The sequence below is a fragment of the Mugil cephalus genome, chromosome 7, assembly GCF_022458985.1.
Source record: "Mugil cephalus isolate CIBA_MC_2020 chromosome 7, CIBA_Mcephalus_1.1, whole genome shotgun sequence".
In the NCBI taxonomy this organism is placed as follows: domain Eukaryota; kingdom Metazoa; phylum Chordata; class Actinopteri; order Mugiliformes; family Mugilidae; genus Mugil; species Mugil cephalus.
This window is the reverse complement of record NC_061776.1, coordinates 18,100,800-18,118,242: the sequence shown is the minus strand read 5'-3', so window position 1 is coordinate 18,118,242 and position 17,443 is coordinate 18,100,800. Positions and strand designations below refer to the sequence as shown.

The 17,443-nt window shown below is 42.4% G+C and overlaps 1 protein-coding gene across 1 annotated transcript in view; it reads left to right on the top strand.

Moving 5' to 3' along the window:
* The window catches only part of LOC125010832 (neurocan core protein-like), a 43,292-nt gene that overhangs the window by 5,310 nt on the left and 20,539 nt on the right, over positions 1–17,443 (top strand). The window contains exons 2-11 of the mRNA XM_047589686.1: positions 6,856–6,935; positions 10,072–10,275; positions 11,258–11,440; positions 11,675–11,849; positions 13,346–13,473; positions 14,091–14,375; positions 14,851–14,985; positions 15,120–15,209; positions 15,291–15,448; positions 15,528–15,690. Of these exons, the coding sequence (XP_047445642.1) occupies positions 6,863–6,935; positions 10,072–10,275; positions 11,258–11,440; positions 11,675–11,849; positions 13,346–13,473; positions 14,091–14,375; positions 14,851–14,985; positions 15,120–15,209; positions 15,291–15,448; positions 15,528–15,690 (1,594 nt within the window). The 5' untranslated portion in view covers positions 6,856–6,862. The remainder of the gene's footprint in view (positions 1–6,855; positions 6,936–10,071; positions 10,276–11,257; positions 11,441–11,674; positions 11,850–13,345; positions 13,474–14,090; positions 14,376–14,850; positions 14,986–15,119; positions 15,210–15,290; positions 15,449–15,527; positions 15,691–17,443) is intronic.

Sequence of the window (17,443 nt, the reverse complement as noted above, 5' to 3'; positions counted from 1 at the left end):
AAAACACTTCTAGCATTGTAACAACTGGAAAATCTCTTTGGTAAATTGAGAACTTTTGTCCAATTCCAGTAAAAGGTTCTACTTCTTAGAAATCAATTGATGCCGCAGTAATTTGATTCTTTTTGATGCAAAATAAGAAATGATTGATTCCACTGAGGTCACTGTATGGAGCTCCCTGGTGTCTATTTCTTTCGGAAAGCTGTGTTAGAAAAACTCGCCTCTCGCACATTTGCGGGGCGAAACTAAATAATACATCTCCCTCCCTCGTATGTTAATCAAATGTATTTAAATTGATTTGTTTATTTTTATCCACTCACACCATCTCCAGGTTTACAATTTACACCTTCGGGGCGTGCACACACAGCAGAAACACACGTGCGTCGGTGCCAGAAAGAGGCTGAGAATGAAGAGGTGGGGGGGGGGGAGAAAATGAGCATATCTGAGATCATCTGCTGCTGGTGTGTTGAGTGTAGCTCCACAGCAGCTTAACAGCGCTACAGGAAGTTAGGAAACAGATGGATGTTAGAAGAGCTGCCAGTCTCCCAGGTACGCACAAATCACTGGCAATGCAGAGGTGCAATTAAACATCACACCGGTACCTTTCGTTATTAGCAGCCACTTTGTGTTTTCTTACTGAATAATTAACACAAAGAAGAGGTTTTATTGCTTCCAACCTACTTAATATGGGTGCGACATAGCCATAAAATGTATAGCAGGAGGCCGTGCGGTTCACAACAAGTTGAAAAGAAGAAAAGGTCAACCCGAGTTTTTCCCAACCCAAGGCGTTAATTGGCAAGCCATGCACAAGACCAGTAAAATTAGCATGGTGATATTTCTGACTGTTAAAAGGAAGAAGTGGTCACATCTGCTACTAACTGGAATTTTGGTTGTTAAATCTGAGCCTGTTAAGCTACTTTTCTTTTTTTCTTGCAGAATATAAAAAGAGTCAGCAAAGATTATCTGATATTTAGCAGACACGCCAGCTACGGCTTACTGGCTAATTAAAGATTTTACTACTTACAACCTACTTACAGTTCCCACAAACCAAAGTCGCGAGCCAGATCTTTTACTCTCTGCACCTTTCTGACTGGTTTTTCTTCAGACCCATAAACTAAATTGTCTCCTCTCCAGCTTAGCTCCAAATCTCTTGCCTTGTCTTGCCAAATTTTAACTTGGCCCCTCTTAAGCGTGTTATCGAGCCAGTTTAAATAACCCCTGTCCCCATGCCCGCTGAGATCAATGGCCTCAGTGTGAGAGGATGGAGTGTGTAATCTCGAATTGGAGGGACCAGCAGCTTTCCAGAGCCCTCTTGCCGTCTGAATCCCCAGCCAGAACCGCATGAGTCATTAGCTGCTTTGAGTGTGATTAGTCACCACACAGGCACGCCGAACACAAAGGGTATTTGTATGTTTTCTGTGCAGGAAGTGAGTACCTGTTTCACTTCGGCTCTCTTTCCTTTTCCTGGTCTCAGTTTGGTGAAGAACTAATTTTCACAAGCTCTGCTTTAATGTCTCTTTAATGGCCCTAAATCGCTACTGTAACCTACTGTCAGAGAACGTTTGCCCCGCGTTTACAATTAATTAACGGATAAATGGATGTTTCTTCGGTCCAAGCACAGAGAAGGTCACGTGTCGGCCTTGCTTCCGTTGAAGACAGGCAGCCTATTTCTAGGGGAGGCAGCGTTTCTGAAGAGCTCTCACATTGTTGATGAAATGACTTTCCTTTCCTTCATCTTTCTTCATCCTCTTCCACTCACCACTTTGTCTGCTGCTTATCAGGAGCTGTTTTCCTGCTGTCCCTGCTATGGCTCTCTGGAGTTAATAGTTTTGTGACATATGATTAAAGAAGAAGGACAGGGGAAGAATCAAATTTTCCTGTCAGATCCCAGTGGAGGAAACAAGACAGAGTGTTCGACTCTTTACTGCGAAACTAGTTCTTTCTATAAATATTAAGCTACGTTATAGAGTTAGGGCTGAAAGTTCCTTTAAAAACATCGTATAATTCTTGAAATGCATTTCTGCAAGTGTCATATAATGTTTTATTTCCCGTGTTAAGGAAACTCGGGAAATATTACCATCGCCCTTAGACAAAATTACAAAGAAACTGTAAGAGTTTATTCACCAAAAAATGGATTTCAGTGGTTTTCAATGGTTTGGAAAAAGACAACGGAGATGCTCTTTCAGGAAGTGCCCACTTTTGAGGCGTTTATTGTTCGATTTGAAAATGAGTGGTCAGGACTGACACTTCTACTGTGCTGAAATCAAGATGTTGGCAGAGTTGAATCTAACATCAGCAGCTGTTATTCTGCTCTATTTTAAATTACCAACACTAAAGCTAAAAATGGAATCAATTAGTCTGTGTTTCAATGTAAAGACAAACATTCAGATGGGGTTATTTTATATGAAAAAAAGGCAATACAGAGGTACATATAACCTAGTTTTTTATGCTAAATGAAGGTTTTAACCACATTATTTGTGTAATGCAACAATTTGAAGCTTATTCGGTACAGAGTCATCTGGGGAAAGAGCTTCACCCAACTCCTAGTTAACTGTTAGCACAACATTACCATGTGGTTAATTCTGCCAGATAAATAGCTGCCTGTCTTCATATCTGTACTTCTGTCTGAAATGCAAGACCCACTGCTTAACAAAGTGGAATTCTGAAAGTCAAATCTGAAGCTATGAAACTACTGTGGTGTGGTTTTTGCATGGCCGACAGAGCACCAGTCACTTAAACATAAACAGTATCATTTTGTCTTGCAGAATCTAAAACAGTCAGCAGATTCGCTCTGATATTTGACGGGTGTGTCAGCTTCAGCCTGGTGTGTCGAGCCTGAATTTGTGAACTTCACTTTTGCATTTGTTTGCACAAAAGTGGTAAGGAGTGAGTCCATGGTTTAGCGTACCTTGCGTAATGGCCGGGGGCTCGATGCGGCGCTCTGCAGCAGCTGTAGAGGTTTAAAATGTTACGTTGAGATAACATTTTCAGCCCATGGCTTCGTGTTTTTCCTCAAGCACTTTTCTCACTGACTGCGGACCTGAAGGAGATTTGGGTCGAGGGGCCCCGACTTGCCTGCGTCGCGATGATTGCGAAGCCGGTCGGTCTCCCTTCAGCAGGCTGACAGCTTAGCGCTGAGCCGTAGTGTGGGTCTGCCAGCCTTGTCTGTTAGCTCTCTTTGCATCTCTGCCACTCTCGCGTTGGCTCTCACAAAGGGCTAAGAATGTGTCCTATTCAAACAACATCGTGAAAATGTGTCAGATGGACATCCACATTGAAGTCCACTGAAGCATTTCAGAGACTTCTGGCTCTTTTCTCCCTCATGACACAACTGTGCCTGGGCTAGTGAAGAGGGCCGATCTAGAGGGAGGCGTTCACAACATCTGATGTCTCATCCTTAACAAAAGGTGGCACTGGTTAGTATGCAGTTGGTGCGACTGGATGACCAGTGTACTGTATGTCGTAAATCCCCTCTGGTAAAAGTTTGAATGGCCTCTGTCTATAGGCGCACAGAGTTGTTTGTTGTATAGCATCCATAGAGACGTCCATACGTTGATCTCTGTTTTCTGCTTGTGAGGATATAATACCGGTTGGACCGCTGTCAGTCCCAGGCCCTCAGATGCAGCGCTCTTTAAGGGTCTCTGTTCGCAAGACTGGGCAAACTCCTCGGTGTCACGACCCTCTCCAAGGCTTTAGAAATATCCTGTCACCCACCAAGCTAGCCCAGCCAATGGTTCAAGGCTTCAACACGCAAACAGTCCAATGGCCCGACCCCAATCTGTCACAGACTATCAAAAGATCCGAGCCCACCTTAAGAGATGAGATGCCTCAAAGTGGGTGGCACAGTCTCACCCACGCCAGAATCCCCCCTTCAAAGTCGCCCACTATCAGAAATTGTGCGACAAATTGTTGTTTTATCACTGAGCATTTTACTATGCGAGTGATTGTTTTTCCGTGACTCACACACTCGGTTTTGTACGGTTGAAGGTTTTACTGAGCTTTCACATGGCCAGGGAAAGAGAGTGACTATTATTCCTGTAATTTATAAAGGGTCCAACCGGTGTTACATAATTTTCTTTCTAAGCTTCAGGGATGCTGTTGGCATGAGTTACCGCTACCTTGGTGAATGCAAATCGAGCGTTTTGTTCTTCCTTAGATAAATTATTTACTTTTTGTAACTAAAATTTTGACTCCTGCTCAAATTAATTTCAAAGTCTACGAGCAAGCCTCCGTTGGTGTCGCCCGGGAAGTCGAGACGGTATGAAGAACCAGTTTACCCACACGCACATTAATAATTTATAGATACTTGTCTTGCTTAACTCCTCCTAAAATAAGCATTAGAAAGCACAGCTGTGTTATCTTGAAACACACTCTCTTCCTCATCTCTCTTTCATACCGGGTATGAAGCATTAAAAGTTGGTCTCAGGCATCTCTCCATTGAGCCGAGAAGCTTCGGGCCCCCGGCCAAATCCTCTGGCAAAGTCAGAGGCTCATTTCTCATGTGTGGTAGGATTTCCTCAGCGTTGTGCAGTAAGAATGTACCAGAGTCGTCTCAGCGCTGCAGCACCGCAGACGTTAACCCAATCTCACAGGTACTCTAGTTTGTTCTTTCTGTTTATCTTTCAACTGGAATTAGATAAGATCAAACTGTCCAGGGGCCGACTTGTATCAGGTAACACCCGGAGGACACAAGTATGTTTACTGGTAATTCAGACACTGTAGCTCAGGTGGCAGTGTGAGCCCTGAGTGGAAATATGAATTGCTGTGGACAAAATGAATGTAATTTATCTAATACGGCACCCACCCATTTCCAGGAATGGATGGGGTCAAAGGTCACATAGTTTTATTGATTGCCAATGGCCGGTAGATCCCTGTCTGCCCAGTGCTCAAAGATAGAATTTTTATATTGTGGTTGCTAATGTCGGTGGTGAGCTGGCGTTAATTGGGAGGGTGCAACAATAAGCTGACAGATTTATTTATTTATTTAATTTAGTGAAGGTCAGCAGTAGTTTTGATGTTGTTCCTGTAGCAACTTCACAGATGCTCCCTGCGAGAACTTGTGAAAGCCGCGTTCACAAACAGCTCATCAGGAAGCGTGCCATGTGTGAATGGGACATTTGGAGTCAGAAAAGGGCAGAAATAACAATACGTTCTCCTTTTTATGGCGTGAAAACCTCACGGCAGCCGTTTTGAGCTTTGCTTTTGTCACAGTCACCTTTGATTTGAGGTGGCCTAATTGGCTTCGAAAAGGTTTGATAAACCAGACGGCTATGGGGATGTTGTAACAGGCGCGCAGAGGAACTAGCACCCCTTCATCAGTTCAGACATGAAAATCACCCAACACTTTCACCTGACAGAAAAAAAAATGGATTGTATTGATACAAGGCTTTTATCCGAGGCTCTTTGTAATTCCCCTCGCATTTACCCCTTTATGCATACACTCACAACGCTAGTATTTCATGTACACAATTATACAGCAATGGCAGTGAGCAATCTTGCAAGGGCACCTCACCATTAGAAGTAATTTAGGCTTGAGTGCGACTGTAAATTTAAATCCTAGGAATTTCTGATTAGTGGACATCATTAGGGCCTTTGTGGGTGGAGTTTACATGTTCTCCCCGTGTCTGTGTGGGTGCTCCTCCCGCCGTCCAAAGACATGTTCGTTAGGTTAATTGGTGATTCTGAATTGGTAGATTTGAGCGTTGGAACTGAGACTGGAGACCTGTCAGGGGTGTAGGGATTAGCTCCAGACCCCTTAGAGGACGGGCGGTTATAGAAGATGAGAATAAGATTGAGAGACATCAGTACCTACTATGTTGTACCCGTGGTATGAAGCTTGACTGCAGGTTTTACAATTAGTGGTACAAGCAACCGCGGTTAGAACCTTATTGTTTTTGTTCAGGTTTTTTTGGGAATAGTAATTTTTTTAGTACATTTACAGTTTAACAAATACTTTATATAACAATAAAGGTGTTGAATAGTTATAAATTCTTCTTCAGTTTTGTCCACGAGCTAAATGTTTGTCTTCGAGGGACGGACGTGGCCATGATACACCCGGCTGATGTGTGGTCGCTTCCATGCGTCTGAGCCATGGGTGAGAGTCTGTGGTCCAAGTTCAGTTGGAGTTTTCTGCGTCGTTGCCGCCTGTCGGATCCCATTCGACACCTTTTCAGCTGAGTTATCACGTTGAATCGGCAGCAGAGCCAGTGGATCAGAGAGATCTCTCATAGTGGCTGTTCATCTTAAGTAATCAGTGCACGGACGGAAGGAGGTACAAACAGGACACGCTAATCTTCATCTAATCTAAACATTGAAATATTTTCTCAACCACGTGAAGGGTAAACTGTAGACCAACCGAAAAGCATGATCAAGGGGAGGCCGTCTCGTAGCTCTTCCCAACTCCCAAGCCTCTCAGTTAAAAGTAGCTCTGCTTGTTTCACCCTTTGAATGACAAAAGCTAATTTCTGCCACCTGCCAGTATGAAGAGTTATTTTCTTTCCCTGAACGTATGTGCCAGCTGGCTGTTGGCCATTGTCTTTGCGGTGTGCTCAAGTGCGACTTTTTTGTCCAGACGCAGGCAATGTCACAGTCGGCCTTTGTCGTCGGTGGTTCTTTGATGACGTTCAGTGCGCCTGTTAGTTAAATATCTGTAACTAAATGTGTACATTCATTTACAGCACACAAAATGACATTTTTTGTCCGTATATTTGTTGATTCTGAGCATGAAACCAGCTTATAACTTTAATTTTATACAAGTAAATAAAACTTTTCCAGTCTTTTGTCTCCATGCTCGCCTCAGATTCAATCTTCATTTTAAACCCTGCCTCACCGCTCTCTTTTGTTATCTTCTCCCTGCAGGTCCAGGATGGGGACAGCTCTGTGTGCAGGTGGTCGGCGCATCCCCATTACTCTGATGCTGCTCCTCTCTTTAGGCTGGGGTGAGTTCTTTGTCTCCTGAAAGTGCCGCCGCTTTTTCTTTTCTTTTTTTTTTTTTACTTTGCCTCCAGGTACTGCAGAAATTGCTCAGCAGTTTTAGATGTAAAGAAACAATAGGTAATAGTAAGAGGTGATGCCGGTCCACAAGTGACAGTCAAACAAGAGGATGGACAAATATGTGCACGGTAGATGGTGCGACTCGAGCAACGGGACCACGACACAAAGCAACAAGTTCACTCATTCGCTTCTCCACAGGCATGAATACGCAAGACAGGTTTGAACTAATGTGAGTGTTGTAAGTGAGAGCTGACATGCTGAGGATGTTTGCAGACATGCTCGGTGGGACTAAACTGGAACACCTCCAAACCAATTTATGCAAGTTTAGACGACCATCTGTTCCATTAGCAGCTATGCAAAACATTCACATTTACAAAACAAAAGATAAAATGTCTCAGAGCTGCAGGTCTCCATATGGATAGTATAGCAGGTTTGAGCTTCTCCATGCGGCCTGCTGACTGCCTGCAGATAAGTACCTGTCCTTAATTACTTTAACTGCAGTTGGCATGCCTTCTTTTTTTTATTAAAATAAGAAACTGCGTTTCCCTTTTACAAAATTAAACATTCCTTTACTACTCTTTATGCTCTGACAGCATAAAATATTACCCTGCATTCAAGCATGTTTTTGTTGCTCAAGCCAGGATGCCAAAGTAAATCAAGGAATCTCTCCAGCGCCAGAATTAAAAAGACCGAAGCCCCTGATTTCTCCCAGAATGAGACGAACGAGATGTTATCTTCTTATTCTGTTAATTGAAAGTGCATCGCTACATGCACACAGCAAAGCGCCACAAGATACATGTGTGGCATGTGTGTACGTGTTGGGTTGACAGACAGGTGGCAAAACATTGATCAGTTTAACAGGGAGCACTGCGCATCCACAAAAACCTGTCTGTGACGTCCCGTGTCTTATAGCAGGTTCAGTCTTCTAATAGCTGTAAGTGCAGCTCAAAGTCGAGGGTCTGAAAAATGTGACTTTGCGGCTGACGTACATGGTCTGCTGATTTCTCCTGACTTTTTGACAAGATAAAAATCAGAACATACTGACTCACAATGGATTATCGGAAACACAATCACAAAGTAGTCGTAGCGGTTGCGTTGTTTGCTGAAAGGGGATTGTCTTATGAACACGTGTTTGTTTTTGAAGTAATTGTTCCACGTGGTGGGAAACGTTCTCCTCCCAGAGGCAAACCCCCAGACGTGGGTTAGCTTAGCTTTGCTTTGCTTAGCCTGAAGCCTAGAAACAGGACACCTCCCAGTGGAAGAGCTTAGGAAATGCTGATAGACTTTGTTACCCAAAGAAATTGTTGTTTCCTCCTGTTTCTATTTTTAAATTATTTTTTTATTGTTATTTTTTGCTATGCTCAGCTACGTGACTGCAGATATTTGGACGTGGTGCCAATCTTTTTACATGAATCCATCTTTCAGTCCAACTTATACTCAACTAAAATATACAATTCATTATAATTTATGGCAATTAAATATTTATGTAATATATATATGGGTATATAAATATAATATAGTCAACCTGAACCAACCTGAACAGGAAAAGTAGTAGATGTAGAAGTAACTGCAATATATGTAAATGTACGTAAATATGCTTTAATAAGTGACGTCACGTTGATTATTTTACCACTAGAAAGAAATATTGCTTAGTTTGTCTAGATTTTAAATGAACTACATTTTCCAAGGTCTGGTTGCATTCAGTCCTTTATTTGTGGCATGAAAACATCAGATGCAATCAACCAGCACAATTTTAGTTTAAGACAGACAGTGACATTGGCCTTGAAAGCCTCCTTGCAGTTTATCTATAATCCGCTCAGCACCGTGGACTCTGGAGGAGGACTGACAAGAATAAGCGATGGGTCTGTTAGTGACAGAGAGCATCCTTTCATGTCACTTCCAGCTCTCCGTTTGTCTTTAGTTGCTTTTCCTTTGTTCCATCTGTCTCCAGCACACTATAGCGTACACTTGTCATCCAAACTCTCTCAATTTCCACCATCCAGTTTCTTAGATTGACTAATTTCCCGCATCCCTCACTCCTTCCCCACCCTCGGCCTTTTTTCTGCCTCTCGTGCCTTTCCCTCGTATTTGTGATTCCGTGATTACATCTGATTTGGGGGAAGGCAGCGGGGGCGTCTTCAGCGCGCACACTTGCTCTCAGGGGGTTCAGCTTGTGAAAGCCGTCCAATCTAAATGCAGATGGAAATATCTTTCTGGGATTCAATTCCACAGTGCGCAAAATTTCAAATTAGGCTTTGTTGATTTTTGTCTAACATTGTTCAATTTGAATAGAAAGGCAGCAGATTTCAGCTGCATCTTCAGTACTAGATGGAACATTTATTATATGACAGGATCCATAATCATTACACTTATGTAAATAAGTTATATTTTAATTACAGGAGACTGGTATGTTACTATACCGTGCGCAGATGATGGTGCTACAAAGATGAAGGAACTTGTTGGTTAGAGGGTACTCTCTGCACAGGTGATGGTTGTCATGGTTACACTGAACCTGTATGTCATGGCAACTAGACTAGAAATGAATTGCTGATACAAATCTGCAGGATTTTGTACAGTGACAGTACCGGTGATACTTGTGTGGCATGTAAATTCCTTTTAAACGAACGAGCCTGAGTGACGGATGGAGCCATTTGTGGGAACAGAAAGAAAACAGAGATAAGAACCCAGAGGAATAAATAGAAACCTAAATAATTAAGTTGGTGACTGGGAGCCACCTTGGTTTGTTGGAGCATTGTTTCAACTCCAATGTATATGTCAGCGCAAGTGTGAAACCGCTAATGAGTCCCAGAGGTCTCGTTGGTGAGAAGCTGCAGTTTAGCCTACACTTTTTGTGTACTATATCGTTTTTTTCCCACTGCTTAATGCAGATTACCGAGCTACAATACAACCCTATTCATGTCTTTCCATTTCTTGTCCAAGGTGTACATTTGCAATACATTTGCTGAATCATCATTACGGCAAACTGCTTTACATTTATTTCCTTTCTATTGTTTTCTTCTCTTTCAGGCTCATTGCCCACAAACCGCTTAATTGCATCTAATTATTGTCTCTTTTCTCCAGGTTCTGCCTCATCCATTGTGAACATGCGTAGAGTCACCCATCCTACGGTTCAACAAACGCTGGCAGACAAAGCAGTCCTCCCCTGTGTCTTCACCCTCCACACCACCTCCTCCAGCCAATCTCCCCACATCCTGTGGACTCACTCACGGCCACCAGCAGGAGGGCACGGTTCTCCTCTGGAGCACGTTGTGCTTTCTGCTAAAGGTAGAACGTCTTTATCACGGCTGCAGATTTATATTTATGTTAGTCAGACTTTTCCAGTCTTTCGAGCGTGGACCTAAATCTGCACCAATCAATAAATTTATATTAATATCTCGCAAAATGTGTATGTGAAAGGGCTCAGTTAGAGACAGTTTATCGCCCAATTATGCAATTAATTTAAAAAATGACTCTGAAGAAAAACTATTAAAACGTTTTAATAAGCTGCCACTGGGAGCTCTTAGAATTAAAATCAGAAAAGTCCTTCTTAGCTGAGTTTTTACACTGTACTTATAAATGTCCAATTCTGAATGAAAGAAGGGATTTCAGCCAAGTCGAGACACAGTGCTCATTACATTCATCCACAGGGCACCTTTAAAGTTTTAGTGTCTTTCAGTTGGTTTTAAAGCCTGCAGCTTTACAGTTCTGGTTCAGTCTCACAGCTCTCAGGAGCATCATTACCAGGCACAGCTGTTTCTCAGTGAGACGGCTCTCAAACCTCACTGTAGTAAATGGCAAACTTGAGGTTAGTGGCTAGCTGGAGATCTCAGAGCACTAAGCAGCTGAAGGGACATATTTCGCTCAGAAATCAGTGTGGATCGGAAATGGGGCTAAAAAGAAAAATTAATATTGGACTTCTGTTAGTCACATGGAAAGTATCGAGACATACGAGTGTTGCTCTTTGCTGCTTGACGTCTAGGTGGGTGACAACGGATATGGATAAGTGGGCTTTCCTGTGGTTCCTGACCCAAAAGAGTTTTTAAAACAATTTCTTAACATGTCAGACTAACTGAAATCATACATTTTAAAGCTTCTAATAAAATATTTTTTATTGGGAATTTAATTAAAGAGTTTCAGAGGTGAGAGAAGTCAGAAAAAACACAAATGCCAGTATAATCAAAATTATAAAGCGACAAACTAATTCTAAAATCTTCGAGATGCCAGTAGACCAATAACAATGAAGCAACTTCTCTTTCTGTGCCAAAAGGTGATGTAATCAAGGTGAATAAGGCTTTCAGTGGCCGCGTCATGCTGCCAGGATACGCTGCCAATCCCCTGAATGCTACCATGGAGATCTCCAGCCTCCGTACCAACGACTCGGGCACTTACCACTGTGAGGTTGTCATGGGTAACGACTATGAGAGAGACACTGTGCCCCTGGTGGTCTCCGGTAAGTGCAACAGCCTCTTTGTGAGGAAAGTTTGGTGCCACATTTCCCCAAAGGAAACATTTAAACTAAGCAGAAAAATGCTCTTGACAGATTGTTTTGAAATAATTCCAACAAACATCAACAATTATTATCATACTGGTTGACTTAATTAAAGAAGTTTTGAGTTGTCTGTGCTTGCATTGTTTGTATTATCTAGTTTTCTCCTAGTTTTTAGTGATGGGTCTCTCTGTGTAGGTGTGGTGTTTCACTACCAGGCTGCCAGCGCCCGTTACGCCCTCTCTTTTTCCGATGCCCAGCGAGCCTGCCAGGAAAACTCAGCTCAGATCGCCACCCCGGCCCAGCTGTGGGCCACGTTCCATGATGGCTTTGCAAGCTGTGCAGCCGGCTGGTTGGATGATCAGACGGTCCGGTGAGGAGACCACCAATAACCTCCTCTCTTTTGCAACACTCTTGTCGAGTGGCTTGCTAATTCCAAATAATTGTTTATTAGTGATTATTTTACAAATATTTTTTTATATTAATGCAGATTTCCACAGGGCACCTATAAAGTTTTTGTGTCTTTCAGTTGGATTCAATGAATTAGAGTCCAGGATATTTAAATAAACACTAACTGAAGTTGTATCACATACCAGCCACTGCCAGTCGTAGACAACTTTGGTTTGGCTTTGGCGATTAAAAGAAGGATTGGAGTGAGAGAGTCAACAACGGGTCAGATTAATATGTAATGCATCATCAGTTTCGGACTGAAAAATGTTATGGGTTAGAATAAATTGTGGCTGATAGTATGTTAAGTTAATCGTTATTTGGGGGATTCTTTTTACACATTAATGCTAATGCTAACCGCTAGTTAACGCAACATTAGTTATGTGTTTCAGGGGTGTCCAAGCTTAAGTTGCTTTGCTACATTACCCTCCACCGTGGTTCCACTTACTTCTTGTAATATCTTTGTTGGAGACGCTTCACTTGATAAAGACAGACCAGACTTCATCCCCTCTGTGTCCTCCTCTGGTCAAACTGTCCATCCAGTGAGTGAGAGTGTAGTGGTCGGTGAACGTAGTCCCATCAATCAGAGTCAGCTTTTTAAAATAACACTCACGGTCTCAGAGAGTGAGTGTATTAGTATATTCTCTAACTTATGTGTTTTCCTCATCCATTCTTGCCAAAACAGTCCGTTGAAATATGCTAACCGGCTTTTACAAGCTTTAGTGTTTCAGATGTTTTGCCTCCAGTTAAGCCCCGCCCCTCGAAATACATCACACTGTTTACAAACTGTGAAGGGGTCTACAGGAAGTTTACCTTTTGGAAAGAATAGAAACATGAACATAAAACATAAACATGATAGAATAGAAAGAAGTCTGAATGTTCTCATCAAGCTCTTGGCAAGGAAGAAAAGTGCATATCCCAAACACTGAATTCATTCTAAAAAAAAAAAATTATTAATAAATTATGCACGTAAATTCAATTTCTTTTTAAAAATATGAGTTAATCACTGTCAGCTTATTCTCCATCATCAGGATATTTTTTTCCGTTCAGATACAATTTTCCTCCCTTAACAGTTATTCCCACTCTTCTCGGATCATCTGCTATCTCAATTAATATTCGTCTGTAATGCCACTCCATCGTCTTCAGAATCATGTTTGTCTTTTCAGCGTTGTTGTTTCTTGGCTGTTAATTGTATTTTAATTTATTCAAATGCCCTTTACAAGCGAATGCAAACAAGACCTTATTCTTTACTGACATTTAAAGTCTTAATGAAAGGAAACATGTCAATATGCGAGCTGGGGTATTCTCACAGTAAAATGTCCACAACGCACATTTGCGCTCCCCATCTCGTGTTATTGGTTTTTGTTTTTTTCTTACAGAGGTTAATTCCCATCGATGACTCTCACATGGTTGTCTCCACAGTTATTCTGTCCAGTTGCCAGAGCTTGGTTGCTATGGACACAAGGAGTACTCTGCCGGAGTGAGGAATTATGGGAAGAGAGACCCGAAAGAGCTGTTTGATGTGTACTGCTTTGCAAAAGAACTGGATGGTACACACGTACACACACACATCTCGCACACATCAAAATCTGTCAAAGCTTTTGGCTTTCACACTGATGTTTGCATCATATTCTGCTGCAATATCAAAGGATAATTCTTAAGAGGGATACTGCTTGATTCGATCCTCTTTAAAATGTGCTGTCTGTGTAGCCAAAAGATTGATGGCCTCCTGTCTCTTGGAGCAAAGCCTTGTAGAGCAAAATCTCAAAAAACAAACATACATCAGTGAGTCAGAGTGTTGCACTAGTCTCCGTGGTATTCTTAGAAATGGACACGTACTTGTATCTGTATCGAGACTCATGTTAAAGAAGTCAACATAAACTCTGTGTGCACCTGTTTGAGTAATGTTGGCTCAAACTAAATGTCTCAGTCGTTAGTGGAAACTATTTAGCATGTCTGAAAGACAAAACTATTCATACATATATTACTATATTAATATATTACATATATTAGCTGAATGAATGGGCTTGGTGCTGACCTTTCGTTCTTACCATTAAATAATATTATGTGCAGTTTCATACCCATCTAATCAAGGTGTCTGACTTCTAGAAATCCACATCGTCTGCTTGATGACGAGCCTCGGTCTGGTCTGTGCTTCCTCCTCCAGGTGAAGTGTTTCATTCCTCAGTCCCAGGCAGACTATCACTGTCTTCGGCCTCAGACCGCTGTGTGTCTCTTGGGGGTCAGCTGGCCACAGTGGGACAGGTTTATCTGGCCTGGAAGGCCGGCCTGGACAGCTGCGCCCCGGGCTGGTTGTCTGATGGCAGCGTCCGCTACCCAGTGACCTGGCCTCGCCCAGACTGTGGGGGAAGCCAGCCCGGGGTCCGCTCTGTCACGCCCAACAGCACTGCTGACAACACCACAGAACTATATGACGCTTACTGCTACAGAGGTTTGTGCTATATGGAGGAGAACCACTGACAGATTGCTGTGTCTGTTTTCATCATGTATATCATTTCACTGTAAATGTAGCACTGAGCCATGTTGATGGTTAGGACAGAAATGAAAATGTTTCACATATAAGTTTGTGCTGTAGATGAAACATGACTATCTTTGTAGCACTCCAGATCTAAGCCTTGACTGATATTATTGCAGTAACAATGACAATAAATGACATTGCCAGTGTTGTAGCTATGGCAACAGTGATTTGTGATCCACATTAAACATCTTACTGTCATAAGTCTTAGAAACCATTAGATTGACAGAAGCCGCGGGGGTGTGAGGAAAGAGGACAAAATATGTTGAAGTTAAATATCTGTCAGTTGCTGATATTGCCGTTTTTGTGAAAATCTAAGTGTGATAATGCTTTTCGACACCAATCCTCCGGTGCCATTTGAACAGCAGATCTCTCTCAACTTGTTTGGTAGGTAATGTGAAGACTACGGGCTCCATCTCCCAGATCTACAGCTCCCTGTGGAAGCCCTGGAGCTATCTTACAGGCTCCACTGAAGCAGGGACAGACAGTCCCAACCCGACTACACAGCAAGCCACCACAATCAGAGGTTTTACATTTTTCTACAATAGACACATGTGTTGCAGCACAAGCCCGCTGATTAATAAGGAAATCACCCAATCAGTCGACATAGACAGTGTAAGAATACAGATAATTGAGTGACTGTCTTGCATATTGTTGCAGGCCTTTCAGATGCCAGCGATGTTTCGCCGTCCAACTGGACAGGATTGGTTGACCTGGAAGAGGAAACCTCCCTTCACAGTGGCGATGCCTGTAAGTCCAATGACATGCTATAAGATGGTTGTTTGTGCCGATACCCACAGATGAAGTAATCATTTGCCCGTATTTCTTAAGCCTCAGACGCCTGGTCCTCAGATTCCTCAGGGTCCTTTGTGACTATCCAGTTAATCCCAGGACAGAGTTCCTTTGACTGGGGGGAGCCACTGGATCCTGGTCCTGACTCTGAGGAATTCCTCCAACCTCCTGTCCACCCAACTCCTGTTGAGAAGAAGGTTAGTTTTAATATTATTATTAGTTTTATTGCATTTTTAACTTAGCATCACTAACTTATTGTCTGTTCACGTATGTTAGGCAATCTCAAAGATTGTCAAGTCCATCTGGAAGCCTTGGAACTACCTGGTAGGAGCTGGAGACAAGGAGGGGACTCAAGAACCAAGTGTACACACAGCGGAAGAGGAGGTCGACACAAAAAAAGCTGACGAGGGGTCTAATCCAACCAGTACAGCTACTCCAGGTGAATGGATTTGTACAGGCCAATTAAGTGGGATTTACTGCATGACAATGCAGATGTTCATTGAGGTCTTCTTTATTTTGTAACATTTTCAGCGTTTCCATACATAGTACTATACAGTTAATGTAACCTCTACAGAAATATATCTGCATGTACCACCTGTGGGCAAGGAACAAGATTCTGGTGCCAGAAGTTTCTGGTTTGTCAATTTTAAGCCAGAGTAGTTTCAACCAGTCAGATTTGAACAGGCATAAAAACATTACATTCCCTGAGCTGTGTTACCCGCCAGCACACAAGCTAAAACATCACAAAACTATTAGCAAGGACACAGCTTGAGCAAAACCTGTTAAGACACTGTCTTTCAGCTCCAGCTCCTGTCCAGTGGACTGTAGCTGCCTTCAAATTGAACTCCAGAGCTTGTGGATAGAACATGGGGAGCAGTGTATAACTGTTTGGTGTTCAAGTTGTAACACCAGAGAACGCGGCTGTCCGCTAGCCATTGGTGTCCAGAAGCTAAGTGGCTAACAGCTTAGCATGAGATGCAAAGGCTGTTGAGAATATCAACTTTTTCCTCGGCGAGATTATAAAATTACAAAGAAACCTTTACACAATAAAATAACATCATCAAACATGTCACCGCAAATAGTAAACTCAGACTTATTAACATTTTACATTTACAAGGCTGTGTATACCGCAGGAGGAGGACGTTTATATAGACACAGGTTTCTGAAAATATTGTGTCTGTTGTCTGGACATCTGCTGGTGCATTGGAAGTCCCAAAATACTTGCCATTGCCCTCAGAGAGAAAGCCATCAAACAATAGCTAACGGCTGATGAGTGTGGTGTGAAGTAGCACACAGCCACAGCAATTGAGCCTTGACAGCAGTCTATGTTTATTGGTTTGGCTTTTGAAAAGCTTTACTGCCGGTTCACTAATTTACACAATGGAGGACAATATAATACAGTAGCTCATTTACTATACCGCAATCAAGCTCTTAGAAAAAAATTCTCATACATCAGTGATGGAACAAGTGGTGGATCAGAGGATTTTTGGGGGAGAGCAGAGGAGATGTGTTCAGCAAAAAAAAGTGGAGTCACGCTGACCTTTTTCTGTAGTCGAGGCTGCCTCTCCTGCAGGGCTGCTAACAAGATGTTATTGATAGCAGGTGTGGCAGCTGTCGAGCTCTTGCTGTAAGCAGCTGCTTTCCTCTCGCTGAGAGATAATCTCAAGGATTAAAGATGTGTTCCTTTAACGTTCACCTCAGCTTGTCCTCAAAAGAAACTGTTGCGGTGTCAAGAAATACGGCTCTACAGGTGTACTAATGAAAACCAAAAAGAAAAGAGAGCTAATTTTCTTCTGATTTCACTGATGAAACAACATTACAGGATTTAATCAACACAGCTGACACAATCAACACATTTTTTTCAGAAAAATTCAGGCGAATCCAACAATTTCTTCTTTTTAAACTGTGTGCCAACTTTGATTACTCAAGAACAATATCACTTAGAGTTTTGTGATAGAAAGTTCTTGGCTTTCAAAAGACACAGAGAACATGCATGAGCTCCAAAATATTCGGCTATGTCGTAAATACCGTGTTTCCTCTAATAGTGGCTGGTATTCAATTAATGATCGGGTCACTTGTAATGGCAGGGGGCGTGGTTTACACGAACCCGGATGCGATAATCGTCAGTCAATTACAGATGTAGTAACACACAGGTACCACGGATGGCAGTACATGTGCAGTGCGGCATGAAC